Here is a 22,915-nt window from a genome sequence, read left to right on the forward strand (position 1 = left end):
ACTTTTGCTTTTTTAAATTTCCTTACCAGTTTAATTTTGATGGTATGGTTTAGGAAATTCACCTCTATATACTCTATATATATAAGAATGGTACTGAGTTGTAAAGAAATAGGTATTTCTCAGAGGAAGGTAAGTAAAAGTGGAGATGAAAGTAAGAAATTCACAGGGTCCTCAGAAAAGCACTTCAAAATTTAGACAGGAGTCAGCATTTCTTTGTAGTCAAACAATTCAAAAAACAAAGATCCTGGGGATGTTAAAATTAACATTCAATGGAAGTATCTGTTGAGAGAAAGGTAAGAGGGGGAGAAAAAAGCAGCTGAAAAAATAGATTTTAGCTCAAATAAAGAAAACTGGCTTACTTTTCCAAAATAATTTCTAGTATCAGCAAGAAATTGTACCCATAAAAAAATTAAGATTATTTAATTAGAAGTATATAGATTATTCTGCATAAAATAACCAACACTTCAGTTTGCCCACAAAGTGGAAAATTTATGTTACAATACAAGGTTTCATAAATTATGGCTACTACTGTCAAAAAATATTTAAGCTGTAAACTCTATTTAATTTTGTAAAATAATATGGACTACCAGATATTTTTTAATTCTCACCCCCCCATCCCCAGTTTTCAATTTAAAAAAAATTTTTAAATATCACTGCACTTACCCCCATTATCAGTTCTTTTTAAAGCTCCATCCTTATGGGGACACAGCTCACATCTCTATAAAAAAAAGAAAAAAAAGAAAAAAGAAAGAAAAGAAAAAGAAAACAAAATTAAAGAGATTTTTCAGATCATCAAAAATATGAAATCTTCCCTTGAGACTTTAAAACTATTAACAAGTATGGGAACAGCATTTGCGCTAGTTGCCAAAAAGAATATTCCTCCCAAAATAATTCCTCTGATATGTGATCTTCTTCAGAGTACCAGATAATTTTAAAAGGTAAGTTTTATTGAAGTTTTAAATTCCAGTCACAAATCTTTTTTTTTTTAACATTTCCATAATGAAAACAAAATGATTCTCTCACATAGAACTGGGGCAAGGTTTTCAACATTATGTCTATATCCCTTTAGGCTCTATCTAAAGATCAGCTAGGAATATTGTAGTCAGTTGGGTCTGTTTTCTCCTTAAAAATTAAGAGCCAAACTCAAAATTCTAAATTTTGATTGAAGGAGAAGGCATGATGATCTCACTCGTGCTGACCAACTTTCTAGAAGGAATGAACTGGTCTAATTCCTAGTTACACTTCTCATTCACACATTTTTTCCACTTTTTTTCAACTGCAGACACCTCTTCTTACCACCCCTACAATTTAAAACCAGAAATAAACATAGAGCCAATACTGCCATTTCTCTTCACTGCTGGACAGGAGGTCCAGAGTCATCACATAAACAGGGGACATTCAGTTTCAGTAAGGCCCAGGAAGTCACATCTGAGTATTTATCACCTATGCCTCGCTTTGTTCAAAAAAGGATTTTTGCAGCATATAATGCAGTAATATAAATAAGTTACAAAGGAAAAGCAAGAGTAGGAAAATAAGATGAAATCATGACTAAGTACACAAAACAAGCCATATGATCCTTTCTTTCTTATCGTCCAGGACTTCGCTCTCCTGATTTTCTGCTTTCCACTTTGGCAATACCCTAGCAAACATCTTACCAAATTTTTTAATGTTTCCCCAGGTCTCTAGCCTTGGAGGCTTTCCCATTTCATGTTAAACTTTAGGTATGCACATTCATGTCTGGATCTTCTACTGACTCCTGTTTAGATCTGTCCTCAGCATTTCAGACTCTGATACAAAACTTCTTAACTACATAGAAAGACACCTTTCAACAGGGCCTCCCCTTAGGTAACCTTCTAAATAGTCTCTCCATATTCACTCTTAACACCACCAATCTACTTTTCACAACAGAACGAACCTCGAAAGTGCCCCACTTAACGCTTCAGCAGTTTCCCTACATGGTCTAGCTCCCACTTGTCTTTAAAACTTTCTCTCTCCTTTCTCCATTCTCTGCTGAGCCATAGTGACTTTTTTCCTTTCAGTTCTATAAATACCTCAAAGCCCATTCCTGCTTCAAAGCCTTTAAATGTATTGTTTTTATTCTAACTGTCCTTTACCTGGACCCTCCCTCAGCTGACTAACTTCTATGCATCGTGAGGTAGGTCTTTGCTTAAAGTCACTTCCTCAGGAAAGTGTTCTCTGAATCCTCAGATTAGGTTAGGTGTCAAATTATGGTACCCTGGGCGCCGGACTTGGCCCAGTGGTTAGGGCGTCCGTCTACCACATGGGAGGTCCGTGGTTCAAACCCCGGGCCTCCTGACCCGTGTGGAGCTGGCCCATGCGCAGTGCTGATGCGCGCAAGGAGTGCCCTGCCACGCAGGGGTGCCCCCGCATAGGGGAGCCCCACATGCAAGGAGTGTGCCCGTGAGGAGAGCCGCCCAGCGTGAAAGAAAGTGCAGCCTGCCCAGGAATGGCGCCACCCACACGGAGAGCTGACACAACAAGATGACGCAACAAAAAGAAACACAGATTTCCGTGCCGCTGATAAGGATAGAAGCGGACAAAGAAGACGCAGCAAACAGATACAGAGAACAGACAACCGGGGTGGGGAGGAAAGGGGAAGAAAGAAATAAATAAATAAACCTTTAAAAAAAAAAATTATGGTACCCTGTACTCTCCTTCTTGGCATTTATCACAAGCACAATTAATGATTTAAGGATTTCTGTTCATCTCCTCCACTGGCTCTCTTCCAAGGCTGATACCCCTGCATCTAGATGGTCCGTTTCAGTGCCATTGCCTCAGCATCTAGACCATAAGCTCCACCCCATGGCCACTGGTCACTGTGTAGGCTATAAGCGCCATTCCATGGCCGCTGGTCAGCATCAAAAGTATAAACTCCATTCCATGGCTGTTGCCCAGCATCAGCACAGTCTCCAGGCATGGTCACTTAAAAAGCACCAATGGACAGAAGGAAGGAAAACATACCCACACTTGCTAAAGGCAGGGAACAACTTGGTTCTAAGCTACAAAGCAACCTCCCTCACCAGGAAAAACATTATTAGTTGTGTGATTTACTTTGTAGCAAGGGGCAGAAAAACAGTTGATCATAAAAATATAACTAAATCTAATACCAAATCTAAGACCAGAGATAGATGTCCCTGGGAATCATTAGGTACAAGAATCATTGCTGAGCAATTAGGAAAGAGAAAATCCATGTTTGACTCAAATTCTACTGATAATTAATATAAATTTAAAATGTCTGAAAAACAATTTCAATATAAGAATTAAAGGCAAAAATAATAAGCCTAAGAAATTAGAAACTTCTAGAAAAGGAAAACGCTAGAATAGATCATTTAAAAGAACAGTTAAAAAAAACTTCTTTAACACAAAGATTGAATGCAACAAATATATGAGAAAACATTTAACCTCACTTATATCCAAAGAAATGTGAATATAAAAATCACAAAGAAACGGGACATCTTTACCTATTAACATTAGCAAAACTTTTTATAAAAAAAGATAATCCTCACAGTCAGGGTGCAGTGAGCATCTAACTGCATATATTGTTGATGGCACTAAAATCCAATTACTCTAGAAACCAACTTAACAATATGAATCAAAATAAATACTGACTCAATTACTTCACTTCTGAAGAGCCAAAAGAAATAATTTAATTGAAATAAACACTTAAGTACCTATGTGTCATTTTTACATTGCTTATATACTTCAAAACAAGAAAAATTATGCTTACAAAAATATTTTATACAGCTATATAAAACTATACATATTTTATAAAATCCAACTGTACAACAATGAGGAAATTGTTATATCCCTGAGGATTTTAACTACATTAAAAAATAATGCTGGAAAATGTAATGGTTTTCCTTTACGCCTTCCTCAGAAAATTTTATATTTCAATAAACTACCATTTTAAATATCAAAGTAATAATAATAATAATGCTGGGAAGCAGATGTGGCTCAACTGATAAGAGCATCTGCCTACCATACAGGAGGTTCAGGGTTCAAACCCAGGGCCTCCTGACCCGTGTGATGAGCTGGCCCATGTGCAGTGCTGCCACACGCAAGGAGTACCATGCCACACAGGGGTATCCCCCACATAGGGAGCCCCATGCGCAAGGAGCGCGCCCCGCAAGGAAAGACGTTCTGCATGAACAAAAGTGTAGCCTGCCTAGGAGTGGCACCGCACATACAGAGAGCTGATGCAGCAAGATGACGCAACAAAACGAGACACAGATCCCCAGTGCCACTGACAAGAATGCAAGCAGACACACAAGAACACACAGCGAATAGACACAGAGAGCAGACGGGAGGGGGGAAGAGAAATAAATAAAAAATAAATCTTTAAAAATAAATAAATAATGCATAGAAGAAAAGGCCAAAACCAAAAACTGTAACATGATATGAATATGAATTTATTTTGTTACTCTATTCCCAAATATTTCTTTTATAATTAAAATGTTATAGAAATACATCATTAAATGGTAACTAAAGTAATATGAATGAGCCTCCTCACAAAAAACAAAAACAGGTATATAGGAGGCTTAAGAGAAAAATGATTATTGGAAATGGAAAAGTTTAGGTTAGAGTTGGAAGGCTATGTCCTAAGCCTGGATAAGAAGGAAAAGGAAGGACCCTGGTAGAGAGTAAACCATCTCACCTGAAACATTTCATAGGGCAGGCTCCACCTAAACACGTGACTCTAGGAATTCCCCAGATCTGTTCTAAAGTAAGTGAGAGAGGTAGTGCTAGAGGGTATATAGAATATAAGGAGTCAAAAAAGACCACATTAAAGATCTCACCAACTTTTATCACAAGAAAAAAATGCTGTTAATTGGAATGCTGCACAACAAATATACAGTATATACTATTTTCCATCTTTATAATGTATACATCAATTTCCAAATACTTTTTACAACTTTAAAAACTAAGATTCTGGGGAGTAGATGTGGTTCAAGCAGTTGGGTACCTGCCTCCCCACATGGGAGGTCCCAGGTTCAGTTCCCAGTGCCTCCTAAAGAACACAGACAAACATCGAGCAGACAATGAGCAGACATCAAGAAAAATAAAAAACAGACAATGAACAAAAACAAAACAAGCAGGGAGCAGATGTGGCTCAAGCAGCCGAGTACCCGCCTCCCACATGGGAGGTCCCGGGTTTGGTTCCCAGCACCTCCTAAAGAAAAAGTAGACAGGGAGCACACAACGAGTGCAAACAACAAGCAGGAACAGTGAGCAAACAGACGAGGGAGTCATCGGGGGGTGGGAGGACTACAAAATAATTAAAATAAAAATTAAGATTCTTTTGCCAAGGAATAAAACTCAAAATACTTCAATAAATCAAGCTCACCTAAATACTGACTCTGAGGAGGAACGGCTGTACTCAGCATACTATATTCACCTTGAATATAGTATTTTATTTATTTATAGTATTATTTATAGTATTTTTATTTATTTATAGAATATACTATTTTATTCAGTCTGTGACTACCATTACAACACAATAAGAAATAATTTCAGGGAAGTGGATGTGGCTCAAGCAGTTGGGCTCCCATCTACCATATGGGAGGCCCAAGGTTCAACTGCCGTAAACTCCTGGTGAAGGCAAACTGTCCCACGCAGTGAGCTGGGCTACAAGGAGTGCTGGCCTGTGCAGAGTGCTGCCCCAAGTGGAGAGCTGGTGCAGAAAGATGACGCAACAAGAAGAGACACAGAGGAGAGACAATAAGAGATGCGGCAGACCAGGGAGTTGAGGTGGCTCAAGAGATTGAGCACCTCTCTCCCACTCTGGAAGCTCCCAGGATCATTTCCCAGTGCTGCCTAAAGAGAAGACAAGCACATACAGAACACACAGCGAATGGACACAGAGAGCAGACAATGGGGTGGGGGGGAGAGGGGAAGAATAAATAAATAAAAATCCTAAGGAAAAAAAAAGAAAAAGAATTACAAAGATTTTATAGGTGAAGAAGAAGGATAAATTCAAAATTTAAGGGAAGCAGACTTGGCCCAATGGATAGGGCATCCACCTACCACGTGGGACGTCCACGGTTCAAACCCCAGGCCTCCTTGACCCGTGTAGAGCTGGCCCATGTGCAGTGCTGATGCGCGCAAGGAGTGCCCTGCCACGCAGGGGTGTCCCCTGCGTAGGGGAGCCCCACGCGCAAGGAGTGCACCCCGTAAGGAGAGCCGCCCAGCACGAAAGAAAGTGCAGCCTGCTTAGGAATAGTGCCACCCACACAGGGAGCTGACACAACAAGATGACACAACAAAAATAAACACAGATTCCCGGTGCTGCTGATAAGGATAGAAGCGGTCACAGAAGAACACACAATGAATGGACACAGAGAGCAGACAACGGGGGGGGGGGGGGGGGGGGGAAAGGGTGTTGGGGGGAAAGGGGAGAGAAATAAATCATTTTTAAAAATTTAAGTCTGATCTTCTTCATATTATTAAAAACTACTACAATCACATAAAGCATTTACCATTATTTCCTACTTGTTTTAAACAAAAGATAAAAATAAATATAAAACTTTTTAAAAGACACATGACTACCACAATAGAAATGAGTAATCCCAGTGCCATCCCTGTGGTCTCCAAAGGTTTCACCAAGAAACCAAACTCCTGGGAGAAGTGGAAGATGTCAGGTCTGGAGTCAGGACCATCTTTCTCCCATCTATCAGCAAGCCATGAAAGACTACTAAAGTCAAAAAAGATATATGCCAACCTAAAAAGGTTCTTGCTGGCCAATGATGAAATAATTTAAAGTCAATAAAAATCATTGCAATGAATAGAAACACATCAAATAGTTGTAAATTCATGATAAGTTTCCACTTCCAACACAGTGGAGTACATGGAAACAAACCTTAGGCAGATAACGTCTACAAATTCTGGACAAAATATAAACTGATGGTTACATAAGGACAATTATGCAATGAACAAAAACAGGCAGATCTGGTAGCAAGGCAAAACTGGCAAAGACCAGCACAGGTTGAGTTCATAATCTTCACGAACTCTGACATGATGAAAGGCTGCAACTAACCCATAGCAGCTCTGGTCTTAATATATGAAGACTCAAAGGAAGCAGCTCAAGGCAATCTTAGCTCCTCTACTGGAAAGTGAAGTCTGAATGCCAAAAGGGAGAGAACCATCAGGAGACTCCCCAATTTTCTTTGACTCTGCCAAAATCTAAAGCTGCCCATAAATGATACATGAACAAGGCAGGCTAGCAGCCCAACTAAGGAAAAACAGAACTGAAATAAGAACCAAGTTATGAGCAGTCACCTAAAACACAGAATAGGCAATTTGAGGCAAACCAAATAAAATTCTTGATAAAGCAAAATGTCCTAATTTTCTTCAGTTGAGTATAATGCAGAGTATCCACAAATAACACATGCAATATCTGGAAAACAACCAAGTTACTCAACCTAAATAAAACAGGAAAACGTTAATCATTCAAAAGATAAAAGACAATCAATGAATGTCAATCACAAGATAAAACATGGTAGAATTAGCAAAAGAAAAAAAAAGACTTTAAAACAGCTAAGTGCTTTTAGATTAGTGAAAATGGGACTTTAATGAATGAAATAGGTAATCTGAAGGGGGGGCACTAAGAAAAAAATTAACATTCTTGAACTGAAAAATACAATAAGTAAAGTGAAAATATCACAGGACAGGCGTAACAAAAGAATCAGGGTGAAAAATGAACCAGTGAGCCTAAAGATACATCAATACATAGTGTCTAATCTTAAAAAGAGAAAACTGGGAAACGGACTTTGGCCCAGTGGTTAGGGAGTCCGTCTACCACATGGGAGGTCCGCGGTTCAAACCCCGGGCCTCCTTGACCCGTGTGGAGCTGGCCATGTGCAGTGCTGATGCGCGCAAGGAGTGCCGTGCCACGCAAGGGTGTCCCCCGCGTAGGGGAGCCCCACGCACAAGGAGTGCACCCGTGAGGAAAGCCGCCCAGCATGAAAAGAAAGAGCAGCCTGCCCAGGAATGGCGCCGCCCACACTTCCCGTGCCGCTGACGACAACAGAAGCGGACAAAGAAACAAGACGCAGCAAATAGACACCAAGAACAGACAACCTGGGGAGGGGGGGAAATTAAATAATAAATAAATAAATCTTTAAAAAAAAAAAAAAAAGAGAAAACTAAGTCCCCAAAATGCATGAGGGAGCGGATGTGGCTCAAACAACTGAGCACCTGCCTCTCACATGGGAGGTCCTGGATTTGGTTCCAGTGCCTCCTAAAGGGGGGGGAAAAAATGAGCAGACAATGAGCAAATAGAAGAGGGAGAAATAAAATGAAAATTTTTTAAATTTAAAATTAAAAATATGCATAATTTCTGGAAACTACCAGACAGTAAACAGTCAAACAAATATGTATTGGAGGCCAAAAAAAGGAAGAAAGGGGGAGAAAATGAGGCATGAAAGAAAAAAATCATGGCCCAAAGTTCTGTCAACTTGTTGAAAGACTAAGTTTACACATTCAAAAATCTCAACAAACACCAAGTAGTCAAATGACCAAAGCCAAACATAAAATGGAAAATCTTGAAGCAGTAAAAAGAAAATGACACACTGCATACAGGGAAAAAGTGAATGGATTAATGGTTGATTTCTAATGCTAAACTATGAAAGCCAAAAGATTCGGTTCCCTCAAAGAATCTGAACAACTAGTAAAAAACTGGCAGAGCCATCTTACTCAAAACTTCAAAGAACACTTAAAAGTACCATTATCTGGGAGAGTGCTGAATCAAGAAAACACAAATTAAAAACCACTAAAAGTTCGTGGGCCCCTTGCTAGCGCCTCCACCAACTTCCTCCTGCGAGCAGCGTGGAGCAGTCTAAACTCCCACTATGCCTCTCTGGCCCTGTTCCAGAGGGAAAAGTAACCCATACGCATTTACTGGCTATGATACATGTATGTCAACACAAATACATCAGATGGCAGCAAAGAAGGACTGAACCAGGCCATTCTCCTATGGTTCATCCTCTCAGAACTTGCCAAGCAGGCAGAAGCAACTTGCAGACAACTAAAGCAATGTAAGAAACAATTAAACAAAGCTGACTAAAGCAAAGGATTACCGGGCTTTAGAACATCAGGGGAGGCAGCGGACTTGGCCCAGTGGTTAGGGCGTCTGTCTACCACTTGGGAGGTCGCGGTTCAAACCCAGGCCTCCTTGACCCGTGTGGAGCTGGCCCATGAGCACTGCTGATGCGCACAAGGAGTGCCGTGCCACACAGGGGTGCCCCTCGCGTAGGGAAGACCCACGCGCAAGGAGGGCGCCCCGTAAGGAGAGCCGCCCAGTGCAAAAGAAGTGCAGCCTGCCTAGGAATAGTGCCACACATACGGAGAACTGATACAACAAGATGACGCAACAAAAAAAGAAACACAGATTCCCGTGCCGCTGACAACAACAGACGTGGATAAACACGACGAAGCAAACAGACACAGAGAACAGACAAAGGAGGGGAGGGAAGGGGAGAGAAATAAATAAATCTTAAAAAAAAAAAAAGAACACCAGGGAAGGGGACAAATTTATTTCATGGGAATAGACTGGGCATTCAGATGGATAAGGCCACTGGGGCAAGTGCAAAACAAGACTCAGTCTCAAAAAAGATTGAGAGGACCTCACATTTTCACCTTAACTGATCTTCCCGGGAGAGCTAAACTCCAAAAAAGAATATCAGTTGACTAAGAGCCAATTTGCAAAGCCTATGAAAAGTGATTTTTGCCTTGATTTCTTGGTTTTTGTTAGCTCCTGGCACTCAGGGAAATTTCTATCACTACCTAGATACAAACTTAAGGACAGAAAGCTTGAGATCTAAATCCCAGAGTTAACAAATTAATATATTTAAGATACTTCGAGTTACTGAATAATTAAATGTTTGGAAAAACTTGAAAATTATTACAAACAATAAAAGAAGAATGTTAAAATGCAAAAAAAAAGATATAGTGTGCAACAAAAGCTTACAAGACAAAGACAAAAAATGATGTTCCAACCAAAGGAAAAAGAAAAATATGAAAAATAATTAACAAGGAATAACAGATTCTTCACAAAGCAGACTTTATAAAATGTTCTTCCATATTAACAACGAGATAAAGGAAAACAAAAAAAAACAAAGGATGTCAGGAAACCAATGCATAAACACAATTAATACTTCAATAATGAGAGAGAAACTTTTTAAAAGGACTAACTGGAAAATACTGGAACTGAAGAAAAAACTAACTGAAATGATAAATTCTGTAGAGGGGTTCATCAGCAGATTAGAACTAGCAGAAAAAAGGATCAGTGAACTTAAAGATGAGAAAATTGAATGCATTCAGTCTTGGAAGAAGGAAGAATAAAAGAAAGAAAAAAATTGAGCAGAACCTAAGAAACCTGTGAGACAACATCAGGCAAACCAATATACGTATGATGGGAGTCCCAGAAGAAGAGAAAAAAGGGGCAGAAAGAATATTTAAAGAAATAATGACAGAAAACTTCCAAATTTTACAAAAGCATGAATATGCATTCAAAAAGTATAACTAATGTGAAATAGGATAAATTCAAAGAACCCAATGTCCAGGCATACAATAATCAAATTGTCCAATGCCAAGGGCAAGGAGCAAGTTCTGAAGACTAAAAGAGAAAAATAAAGTGTTACATACAGGGGGGCAGATGGAGCTCAGTGGTTGAGCGCATGCTTCCCATGTACGAGGTCACAGGTTCAATCCCCAATACCTCAAAAAGAAAAAAAAAAGACATTGAGTGAACACAAAGAAAAATTTGAAAGCTTGGATAGACAAATAACAGAGCTTATGGGAATGAAAGATACAATAAATGAGGTTAAAAATACAATAGAGGTACTGCCAGCAAAATGGCAGACAAAAAGGCACAGGACTCTCCTCTCTTCCAGAAAAATAACTAGTGGACAGTCTGAAACAGCCTAGAAAAGTATCTTCTATGGCTTAGGACACCAGGCGAAGGCTGGACACCACCCAGTGGAAAGGGACAAAGGAGGGAACTAGTGACAACAGAACTGGGAGTTGTAACCAGCAGCTGCTGCTGCCAGCACCATACCCAACACTAAAGACACTTTAGAATTCTCAGGCCTCTGGGTCTGTGACTACAGACAAAGGGGGATCCAGGGATCTACCACCCCAGGAAAGGGGAGGGAGAGGGACACAATCTAAGGTTGACTCTGCTTCTGACCGAAAATTTGGTCTGCTATGTGCCACCAACCCTTTGAGGCCAGGTGGGACCACATGGTGGACTGCCCTGGGAGCCTGTGAAGAACTGGAGAAATCCGACCCTTGCAATCTCCCTCTCTTCTAGCTGGGAATGATTGTTGAAGACACCCGAGGAAAGGAAGAGTGAGGGACACGGCCTAAGGCTGACTCAGCTTCTGGCCCACAAGTTTGGTCTGCTGTGTCCAGGAGCCCTTCCAGGCCGGGTGAGGCTGCGCCATTGTTGGCCTTGGAGCCCAAAAACGACTAAAGATACACGACCTCCGATCTCCTCCTCTACTAACAGGGACTGAATGTTGAGGACTCAGAGGGAAGTGGAAATATTTCCAACCTGGGAAAAGGGAGGGGACTGCCAGAGAAGGCTGGAGAACTGTCTCAGAGAAAGTTTGAATCACAAGGCTCCTAGCCTCCAGACAGGAAGCTCTATGCAACAACACACTTCAACCAAGCATGGAACTGAGAGCTGCAAAAGAGCGCCATCTGCTGGCAGACCAAGAAAGTGCATGCAAGAAAATTCAAAATAAATAGGAGAGGCTTTTTCCCACCTCTATAACTGTCCCTTTCAAGGCCTTAGGAAGTGAATCTACAACCAAGTACTGGGTCCAGTGCCCAGTTTTGAGCAGCCAGCATGGGCAATCCTAACAATCCAGGTTGAGCCAAGAATCAAAAAGCAGTGGTAGGGAAGCAGATTTGGCCCAACAGATAGGGCGTCTGCCTACCATATGGGAGGTTAAGGTTCAAACCCCAGGCCTCCTGACCCATGTGATGAGCTGGCCCACGCGCAGTGCTGATGCACACAAGGAGTGCCATGCCATGCAGGGATGTCCCCCATGTAGGGGAGCCCCACACGCAAGAAATGCACCTCGTAAGGAGAGCCACCCAGTGCGAAAAAAAGTGCAGCCTGACCAGGAGTTGCGCCGCACACACAGAGAGCTGACACAGCACAATGATGCAACAAAAAGGAGACACAGATTCTGGGTGCCACTGACAAGAATATAAGCAGACACAGACAAACACACAGCGAATGGACACAGACAGCAGACAACCGGGGGGCAGGTAAAGGGAAGGGAAGAGAAATAAATAAATCTTTAAAAAAAAAAAAAAGCAGTGGTAACACACAACCTCCTGGCACTAAATCCCTATAAAAGAAAAAGAAACTGAACATCTGAGTAAGCTACATCCTAATCAGATGCCCAGGCATAAAAAAAGCTACAGACCATAATAAGAAAATAGAACACTTGGCCCAAGAAAACGAATATATCGAAACCCCCGAAGAGATGCAGAATTTGAGACAACTAATCAGAGAGAGGTGTAGATTTCCAAAATCAGTCTGATGAGTTGAAAAACAGTATGGTTAAAGAGATAAATGACATCAAGAAGACACTGAGTGAGTGCAAAGAAGCACCTGAAATTCTGAACACAAAAGTAACAGAGCTCATAGGAATGAAAGACACAATGGGGAGATAAAAAACAAACTGGAGGCCTACAACAGCAGACTTGAAATGAAAGAATAAAAAATAAGTGATACAGAAGACAGAACAGATAAAACTGGAGAGAAAAAAGAACAGAAAATATTGAGCAGGGGCTCAGAGAGTTGAAGGACAACACAAAACGCAACAATATGTGTGTCACAGGAGTTTCAGAAGGAGAAGAGAAAAGGGGCAGAAAGAGTATTTGAGGAAATAGCTGAAAATGTCCCAACTCACATGAAAGAGAAGAACTTATACACCTTATAAGGGCACCGTAACCCCATTAAAATAAACCCGAACAGACCTACTCCAAGACATACACTATTCAGAATGTCAAATGTCGAAGATAAAGAGAAAAATTCTCAGAGCAGCAAGGAGAAACAAACCATCATGTACAAGGAACATCCAATAAGACTTAGCACAGATTTCTCTTCAGAAACAATGGAGGCAAGAAGACAGTGGTATGATACAATTAGGATAATAAAAGAGAAAAACTGCCAACCGAGAATTCGTTATCCAGAGAAACTGTCCTTCAAATATGAGTATAAAATATTCGCAAACAAAAAGAAACTAAGAGAAACTACAAAAAAGAATCCACCTTTGCAAGAAATATTAAAGAAAGCCTCAGAACCTGAAAGAAAAAGTCAGGAGAGACAGGCTTGGAGGAGGGTACAGAAGAAAGAAAGCAGAAAGGATAACCAAAAAAGTAAAAAGACAGACAAAAATATATGACATATGAAAACCAAAGTATAAAGTGGTGGAAGTAAACAGTGCATTCCAGTAATATAGAATATGAACGCATTAAACTCCCCAATCAAAAGATACAGGCTGAGAGAATGGATTAAAAAAAACACGAGCCATCCATATGCTGCTTACACAAACTCACCTTAGACCCAGGGATACAAAACAGCTGAAAGTGAAAGGTTAGAAAAATATACTCCACACAAATAGTAATCAAAAAAGAGCAGGGGTAGCTTTATTAATTTCAGACAAAACGAACTTTAAAAGCAAAAAAGTTATTAGAGATACAGAAAGCCATTATATATCAATAAAAGGGACAATCCAAGAGGAAAGAGTAATAGTCATAAATATCTATGTACCTAACCATGCTGCACCAAAATACATGAGACAAACTCTGGCAAAACTGAAAGGAGAAGTGTCTCTAGTAACAGTTGTAGAATTCAACATGCCACTCAAATACATACATAAAACTAGACAAAAGATCAAGAGGAAACAGAGAACTTGAACAATATGATAAATGAGTTATACCTAACATACATATATATTAAGAACAAATATACTACAAACACACATGATAACATGGATGAATCTTGAGAACCTTATGTTGACTGAAGCAACCCAGGCATTGAAGGACAAATACTACATGACCTCAATGATATGAAATAAGAAAGCTGCCTCAGAGAGCTAGAGACTGGAAGATAGGCTTACAGGAAATCGGGGGGTAGAGGAAGGATGTAAGCTGACATCTACATGGGTGAAATCTACGATAAGCTGGAGGTAAGTATGTGTACAAGAAAGGGATAAAATGGGGGCATAGGGTTACCTTTGGCTGGGGCTTTGGGGGTTTGAGGGGGGCTAGGGATGGGCGGATGGGTAATACTGCCCAAGAAATTGGGGGGAGGGGGGAGCAACACACAAACATAGGAGATTGTCGGGTGTTGGTTGAGAGTATAATGCTGAGAAAACCTTTTCAAAATATAATTAGGAAAGTTACCTGTTTAAGATACTCAAAAGGGATAATCTGACGCAGGACAGACTCCTAGGGAATATCTGAATGCTCATTTTGCCAGAGTGGGCTATGCCACTGGGTAGAGACCCATATAATGAGAGTGAAGGTAGACCCACATCCTGGGGAGGACTAATGCCATCAAATAGAGGGAACTGTATCTCTCAAGAGAAAGGGTGGCTCCCAGGGCATTAGGGCAGTTGAGCATGTCAAGCCCTCAACACTGTTGCAAGTGTCTCTGAACATGGCTCCTCAAGAAATGAAGATTGACTGTCACTGTGGGCCCCAAAGGGAGGGGGAAATAGATATTGAATAGATGGAACCAAAGTAAATGTGAGGACAAAAGAACTGTTTCACAAGAGTACACAAGGATGGATATAAAACATGTAATATTACACCAAAAACATATAGAGGGCGACAGACTAATAATGTAAACCATAATGTAAAACATAGGATTACTAAAAAACTTAGGAAACTGTATAGCCTAAAGTATAAACCACAATGTAAATACAAATGTTACCTTGTTTGAAAGCTATTGTCTCAATATCTGTACATCAGTTTCAGTAAATATGATATGAATAAGTTAAAAGATTATGGCTGTGGAAGGGAAAAGGTTTTATAATGGATATGTGGGAGTACTGTATATTGTATATATGAATTACTGTGATCTAAGGCTCTTGTGAAGAGAAGCTCAATAATTAGGGAAAAAAGAAAAAGATAGGATGTAGAATTTTCCAAATCAATATGTACTCTATATCTAACCTTTAAACTCATCGCTATATTCCATTTTACTATTAAGGGAACCTGATATTATATTGGGTTTCACTTTTCAGGAAGTTTTGGATCACAGAGTGGTTCAACAATGGCAGCGGAGGAATACTGGTATGGGATGTTATTGACAGGGGACATATGGTTGACAGGGAGTTATACAGGGCATGTGTCCAGGGTGCATGGAAATGTTTGGATATACTCATAGTGGAAACAATTAAAAACAACAGCTGGGGGGGGTACTGGGTTCCTGGCCGGGGGGGCTCTGTTGTGGTCCCTAGGGGAGCAGCGGCAGTCCCCCAGGTGCAACGGCAAGGACCAGGAAGGAATGAGGGTCCAACAGTTAATCTTGATACTAATGACTATGCTTGTGAGCCTGTGCACCTGAAATAAGAACAAGGCCTAGAGCAGCACTGTGCCTAAGAGTTCTCTCCTGACAGCCTCCGTGTTACTCAAATGTGGCCAGTCTCGAAGCCAAACTCAGCACGTAAATGCATTGCCTTCCCCCCCGCGTGGGACATGACACCCAGGGATGAGCCTCCCTGCCACCGAGGGATCACTACCAAGTACCAGCTGATGACGTAACTAGAAAATGACCTTGAATTAAAGGTTCAAAGCTGACCACCAGAATATCCCTGTCTACATATAATAACAGGAGTTAAAAATGCTGTTTGACCTAAAGTAAGGGGGAAATGGAAAGGACAAATGAGTTTATATGACTATGAGTCTCTAAAAAAGAGTCTGGAGGTTGTCAGAAGGATTGCCCTTATGCACATGTGAGCAGAGTCTCAGAGACAGATAAAGTAGATACAACCCCAGGTATTGGTTCTTTTGAGGGCTAAAGAGACCCACAGGTTCTATGGTCATGGCAGATGGAGTTCACTGCCAAGTCAGTTGGCCCTTCTTTGGAGCTGGTGTTTCTGCATGATGGAGCTGGACTCAAATGTGATCTCTTTTCACGAGCCTTTCATGCTACTTTACTGGAATTGTAGTTGGTGCGGGGGGTTAAGATATATCTAGGGGATTTGAATCTCTGGACTGACAATATGATAGCCAGGCCCTGAGCCTCAACAGACTTCAGTTCCTACACTGGTTATTGGACTTACCCCACTCAGCTAACATGGAGTTGAAGAATGTCAACCACCACACCACGGAGCCCAGAGTACCTACAACTGAAAGCAGGAGGATTGCATCCAGTATCCATGTGGAATCTAAGCCCCCTCTTGACATAGATGTGGAATGGACACAACCAAGCCAAGGTCCACAGGAAGGAGGAATACAGTAAGGATTAGAGTGGACTTAATGATATTCTATTCACGAACTTCTGTGGTTAATAATCGAGAAAATGTGGCACTGGTGTGGAAAAAGTGGCCACGGTGGCTGCTGGGTGCGGGGAATGGGAGGAAGAGATGAGATGTGGAGGCATTTTCGGGACTTGGAGTTGTCCTGAGTGGTGCTGCAGGGACAACTGCCGGACATTGTATGTCCTCCCATGGCCCACTGGATGGAACGTGGGAGAGTGTGGGCTATGGTGTGGACCACAGGCCATGGGGTGCAGCGATGCCCAGAGATGTACTCACCAGATGCAACGGATGTGTCATGATGATGGGGGAGAGTGTTACTGTGGGGGGAGTGGTGGGGTGGGGGCGGTGGGGGTGAATGGTGACCTCATATTTTTTTAATGTAATATTTTTTTTAAAATGAATAAAATAAAATTTTTTTAAAAAAATACATATATAGAACTCTGTACCCCAAAACTGCAGGTTAGGCATTCTTCTCAAGTGCTCATGGACCATTCTCCAGGAAAGACCCCATGTTGGACCAGAAGATAGCACTCAATAATTAAAGAGGATGGAAAATATACAAAGCACCATCTCTGATCATAATGGAATGAAGCTGGAAATCAGTAATAAGTGGGAAAAGGGAAATTTTGCAAATATATGGCAGCTAAATAACACACTCCTAAACCATCAGTGGATCAAAGAAAAAATTGCAAGAGTAATTAGTAATATCTCAAGACAAATTACAAGAACACAACTTATCAAAACTAATGGGGGAAGCAGATTTGGCTCAACAGAGCGTCCGCCTACCACATGGGAGATTCAGGGTTCAAACCCAGGGCCTCCTGACCCGTGTGGTGAGCCGGCCCACGTGCACTGCTGATACGTGCAAGGAGTGCCATGCCACGCAGAGGTGTCCCCCACGTACGGGAGCCCCACACACAAGGAGTGTGCCCCATAAAGACAGTCGCCCCACACAAAAAAAGTACAGCCTGCCCAGGAGTGGCACCGAATACACGGAGAGCTGACATAGCAAGAGGATGCAACAAAAAGAGACACAGATTCCTGGTGCTGCTGACAAGAATACAAGCAGACACAGAAGAACACACAGCGAATGGACACAGTGAGCAGACAACTGGGGGTTGGGGAAAGGGGAAGAAATACTTAATAAATCTTTAAAGAAAAAAAAAAAACAATGGGATACAGCAAAGGCAGTGCTGAGAGAGAGACATTTATAGCCTTAAATGCCTAAACCCTAACCCTAGCCCTAACCCTAAAGGGCTAAAATCAAAGATCTAACTGAACAACTATAAAAATTAAGACCCAAAGCAAGCAGAAAGAAAGAAATAATAAAGATTACAGCAGAAATAAATGAAATTGAGAAAAAAAAAGAAGAAAATATCAACAAAACCAAAAGAAAGTTCTTTGAGAAAAATCAATAAAATCAACAAACCCTTAGCAAAGGCTAACAAAGAGAGAAGATGCAAATAAATAAAATCAGGAATGAATGGGCGGACTTACATCTAACCCCACAAAAATACAAAGGATCATAAGAGGATATTATGAGAAACTATGCCAACAAATTAGACAACTTAGATTAAATGGACAAATACCTAGAAATGAACAAACCTGCATTGACTCTATAAGAAATACAGGTACTCAAAAAACAAATCACAAGCAAAAACATTCAATCAGTCATCAAAAATCTTCCAAAAAAAGTCCAGTACCAAGATGGCATTAGTGGTGAATAAATACCAACCCTGTTTAAACTATTCCAAAAAATTGAAGAAGGAACATCACCCAACACATTTTATGAGGCTAACATCTTCCTAATATCAAAGCCCGACAATGATACTACAAGAAAAGAGTATTATAGACCAATCTCTAATGAACATAGATGCAAAAGTTCTCAAAATACCTGCAAACCGAATCCAACTGCATATAAACACATTTACACCATCATGATCAAGTAGGTTTTATTCTGGTATGTAAGGGTCGTTCAACATAAAATCAATTAACATAATACATAAACAAATTGAAGGAAAAACTCACGTGATCATTACGATTAATGCAGAAAAGGCATTTGACATAATCTAACATCCTGTCTTGATAAAAACACTTCAAAAAAATAGGTATACAGAAGTGGATGTGACTCTAGAGGTTGGGCGCCCACACAGGAGATCCCAAGTTTGGTTCCTGGTGCCACCTAAAGAAGACCAGCAGATGAAACAAGACTATACAACGAGATGACACAATAAGCACAGAGCTGATGCAGCTCGAGTGGCTGAGCTTCCATCTTCCATCTGGGAGGTACCAGGTTTGGTTTCTGGTACCTCCTAAAGACAAACAAGCAATGAGCAGACATCAAGAAAAAACAATGAGCAGACAATGAACAAAAATGAAATGAGCAGGGAGCAGATGTGGCTCAAGAAGTTGGGTGCCCACCTCCCACATGGGAGGTCTCAGGCTCCACTCCCAGGGCCTCCTAAAGAAAAAATAGGTAACAAGCAATGAGCAAAGAACAGCAAAAACAACAAGCAAACAGACAAGGGAGCCATCTTGGGGTTAAAAGTAAAGTAAATAAAAGAACAGAAAGGAGAAGCAGGATGTGGTTCAAGGGATTAGGCACCCGCCTACCCCATGGGAGGTCTCAGGTTCAGTTCCCAGTGTTTCCTAAAGATAACAAGTGGGAAGCAGATGTGGCTCAACTGATAAGAGCATAGGCCTACCATACAGAAGGTCCAGGGTTCAGTACCTAGGGCCTCCTGCCCCTTGTGGTGAGCTGGCCCACGTGCAGTGCTGCCACATGCAAGGAATGCCGTGTCATGCAGGGGTGCCCCCCATGTAGGGAAGCCCCGTGTGCAAGGAGTGCACCCTGTACGACAAAAGTGCAGCCCACCCACAAGTGGCACTGCACACAGAGAGGTGACGCAGCAAATGACCCAACAAAAAGAGACACAGATTCCCGGTGCCATCTGACAAGAATGCAAGTGCACACAGAAGAACACACAGCAAATGAACACCACATAGAGCAGATAATGGGGGGGGGGGGTGAAAGGGAGAGAAATAAATAAAAACAAATCTGAAAAAAAAAAAGAAGATGAGCAAGATAGCAAGCTGACACAACAAGAGACACAAGGAGGAAAACATAAGAGATACACCAAAGCAGGGAGCCAGAGGTGGTTCAAGCGATTAGGTGCCTCCCTCCTACAAAGAAACACTTGGGTTCAGCTACCAGTGCCTCCTAAGTGGAAAGCAAGCACACAATGAACAGATACATAAAATGCAAACAATGAGGGGGTAATAAACAAATAAACCTTTTTTTTTAATTGAAAGCAGGTAATCAAATAGATATTTGTATACCAATTTTCATAGCAGCACTGTTCACAATCAAAAAGTGGAATCAATTCAAATGTCCATCAACAGATAAAAGGATAAACAAAATGTGGTGCATATGTACAATGAAATATTATTTAGCTGTGAAAATGAAGTTTTTATACAGGTGACAAAATGGATGAACCTTGAAGATATCACGTTGAGAGAAAGAAACCAACAAAGTGACACATACTATATAATTCCACCTATATGAACTAACTAGAATATGCAAACTCATAGTGACAGAAAAGTGGAGTACAGATTATCAATGTTTGGGGTGGGGGAATGGAGATTTCATGCACAATGGGTGCAGGGTTTCTGTTTGGGGTGAGAGGAAAGTTCTGGTAACGAATTGTGATGAAGGTGGCACAACACTGAGAAAGTGGGAAACGGACTTTGGCCCAGTGGTTAGGGCATCCGTCTACCATATGGGAGGTCCGCGGTTCAAACCCCGGGCCTCCTTGACCCATGTGGAGCTGGCCATGCGCAGTGCTGATGCGCGCAAGGAGTGTCGTGCCACGCAAGGGTGTCCCCCGCGTGGGGGAGCCCCACCCGCAAGGAGTGCACCCGTGAGGAAAGCCGCCCAGCGTGAAAAGAAAGAGCAGCCTGCCCAGGAATGGCGCCGCCCACACTTCCCGTGCCGCTGACGACAACAGAAGCGGACAAAGAAACAAGATGCAGCAAATAGACACCAAGAACAGACAACCAGGGGAGGGGGGGGAATTAAATAAATAAATAAATCTTTAAAAAAAAAAAACACTGAGAAAGTGATTAGTCCCACCAAATTGTATGCTTGGAAGTGGCTGATGGGAAAACTTATGTTGCATACATGTTTACACATTTAAGAAAGGAAAAGAAACTAAATAGACAATTATAAATGCAATACATGATTCTGGGCTGAATCTAATAACAAAGGGGAAAAGGCCCAAATAGAACATAATTGGGACATATGAAAAATTGGAAAATACACTGTAAGCTTTCTTTCAACATTAAATTTCTTCAACTTATTAACTGTATTTAAGGTGACTAAAGAAGTGAATATCCTTGAGAGTGTATGTAGCTCAAGTGGTTGAGCGCCTGTTTCCCATGTATGAAGTCCCAGGTTGGATCACCAGTACCTCCTAAATACAAGACAAACTCTCATGGGGGAGCAGATGTAGCTAAGTGGTTGAGCACCTGCTTCCCATTCCCAGGTACAAGGGTCCTGGTTTCAACCCCCAGTCCCTCCTTATTTAAAAAAAAAAAATGTAACATAGGGAGCCATTGTGGCTCAATGGTTGAACACTGGCTTCCCACATATGATGTCCCAGGGTCAATCCCCGGCTCTGGTACCTCAAAAAAAAAAAGAAGAAGAAGAAAGAGAAGTAGTAGGAAAAAAATGTAATGTACACAGGATGAAAGTAAAGACTGGAAAAAAATATATCGTGTAAGCATAAAGAAAAGCAGGAATGATCATTGTGACATTTGATAGTATTTATGAAATCCAAAAAGAGATACTTTGTTTATAAACTGATCTGTTTCTCTGGGCATGACCGCCTTTCATTGCATTAAATTCAAAGGTTTTATGTTTACTTCATAACGTTAGGATTAGGGCTTTGATTCGACCACGTCATTAGAACATGCAGGGCTGAGTTCCCACCTGCTTGGTGGGCTATATAAATAGGCACTCACTCAAGCACAACACAGAAGATACACAGAGGAATAGAGAGAGTCCACAGACAAGGCAGAGGAGAAAAAGCTTTGATTTTGGAGCCCCCGGGAGAGATGAGTCATTCATCTGATAGTTTACAGCTAACCCTGTGAAGAGACCAGAGCAGCTGAGCCTTATGCCAGCCTACAGCTGAGATCAGAAGCTGGACCCACAGAGTCTTAAGAGGAAGAAGGAAGGAGAGTTCAGACAGACACGACCCACCATCTTGCTTCAACATGTGGCAAACAACCTTGGGCAGGGCAAGAAATCAACCTTGAGTTGGTCTCTCTAGGGCCTTATTACCATAAGCTTCTACCCCGATAAATACCCTTTATAAAAGCCCACAGATTTCTGGTACATTGCATCGAGCACCCCTTTGGCAGACTAATACAATCATCTTAATACCAGCTACAGTAGAGTTTAGAGCAAAGAAAATAACCAGAGACTGAGGAGCTCAATATATAATTACAAAAGGGTCAAGCCATCAAAAATATATAATCCCAAATGTGTATGCACCAAAAAGGAGGGATGCAAATATGATAGATGGGAAACAAAAACTTCGGGAACTGAAAGGTAAAATGTACAATCTACTTTTGTATCTGGAGACTTTCATAATCCTCTCTCAAAAATTGATAAAAAACAACTAGACAGAAAATCAGAAATACTATAAAACTCAATAACATCAATCAATTGGATATATCAGACAGTCCACTCAACCACACCCTAATATACATTCTCTTCAAGCCCCTACAGAATAAGCACTAAGATAGACCATAGCCTAGTCCATAAAACAAACCTAAACAAACTTTAAAGTTGAAAACATACACTGAGAGTTCTTCATCCACAATGGAATCAATATTGAAATCAGTAACTGCAAAGTAAGAAAATCTCAGAGAAAATCTTGGAAACTAAATAACTCACTTTTAAAGAATCTATGGATGAAAGGTAAGCCTCAAGGAAGTGAAAAAAATATATAATGGGGAAGCAGATTTGGCCAAGGGATAGAGCGTCTGCCTACCACATGGGAGGTCTAAGGTTCAAGCCCCGGGGCCTCCTGACCTGTGTGGAGCTAGCCCACGTGCAGTGCTGACGCGTGCAAGGGTGCCAGGCCATGCAGGGGTGTACCCTGCATAGGGGAGCCCACGAGCAAGGAGTGCACCCCTAAGGAGAGCTGCCCCGTGCGAAAAAAGTTATAGCCTGCCCAGGAGTGGCACCGCACACACAGAGAGCTGACACAACAAGATGACACAACAAAAAGAGACAAAGATTTCCGGTGCCGCTGATAAGGATAGAAGCAGTCACAGAAGAACACACAGTGAATGAACACAGAGAGCAGACAACTGAG

General features: G+C 41.3%; 1 protein-coding gene across 12 annotated transcripts in view; it reads right to left on the reverse strand.

Annotated features, from left to right (window-relative positions):
- The window catches only part of MLLT10 (MLLT10 histone lysine methyltransferase DOT1L cofactor), a 215,788-nt gene that overhangs the window by 173,437 nt on the left and 19,436 nt on the right, over positions 1 to 22,915 (reverse strand). For 9 of the 12 annotated variants that reach the window (XM_058297876.2, XM_058297875.2, XM_058297874.2 and 6 more), the window contains exon 4: positions 664 to 718. The exons of the other annotated variants lie outside the window; for them this stretch is intronic. In XM_058297876.2, the coding sequence (XP_058153859.1) occupies positions 664 to 718 (55 nt within the window). The remainder of the gene's footprint in view (positions 1 to 663; positions 719 to 22,915) is intronic. 12 annotated transcript variants of the gene reach the window in all.

Source organism: Dasypus novemcinctus, chromosome 5, assembly GCF_030445035.2.
Source record: "Dasypus novemcinctus isolate mDasNov1 chromosome 5, mDasNov1.1.hap2, whole genome shotgun sequence".
NCBI lineage: Eukaryota > Metazoa > Chordata > Mammalia > Cingulata > Dasypodidae > Dasypus > Dasypus novemcinctus.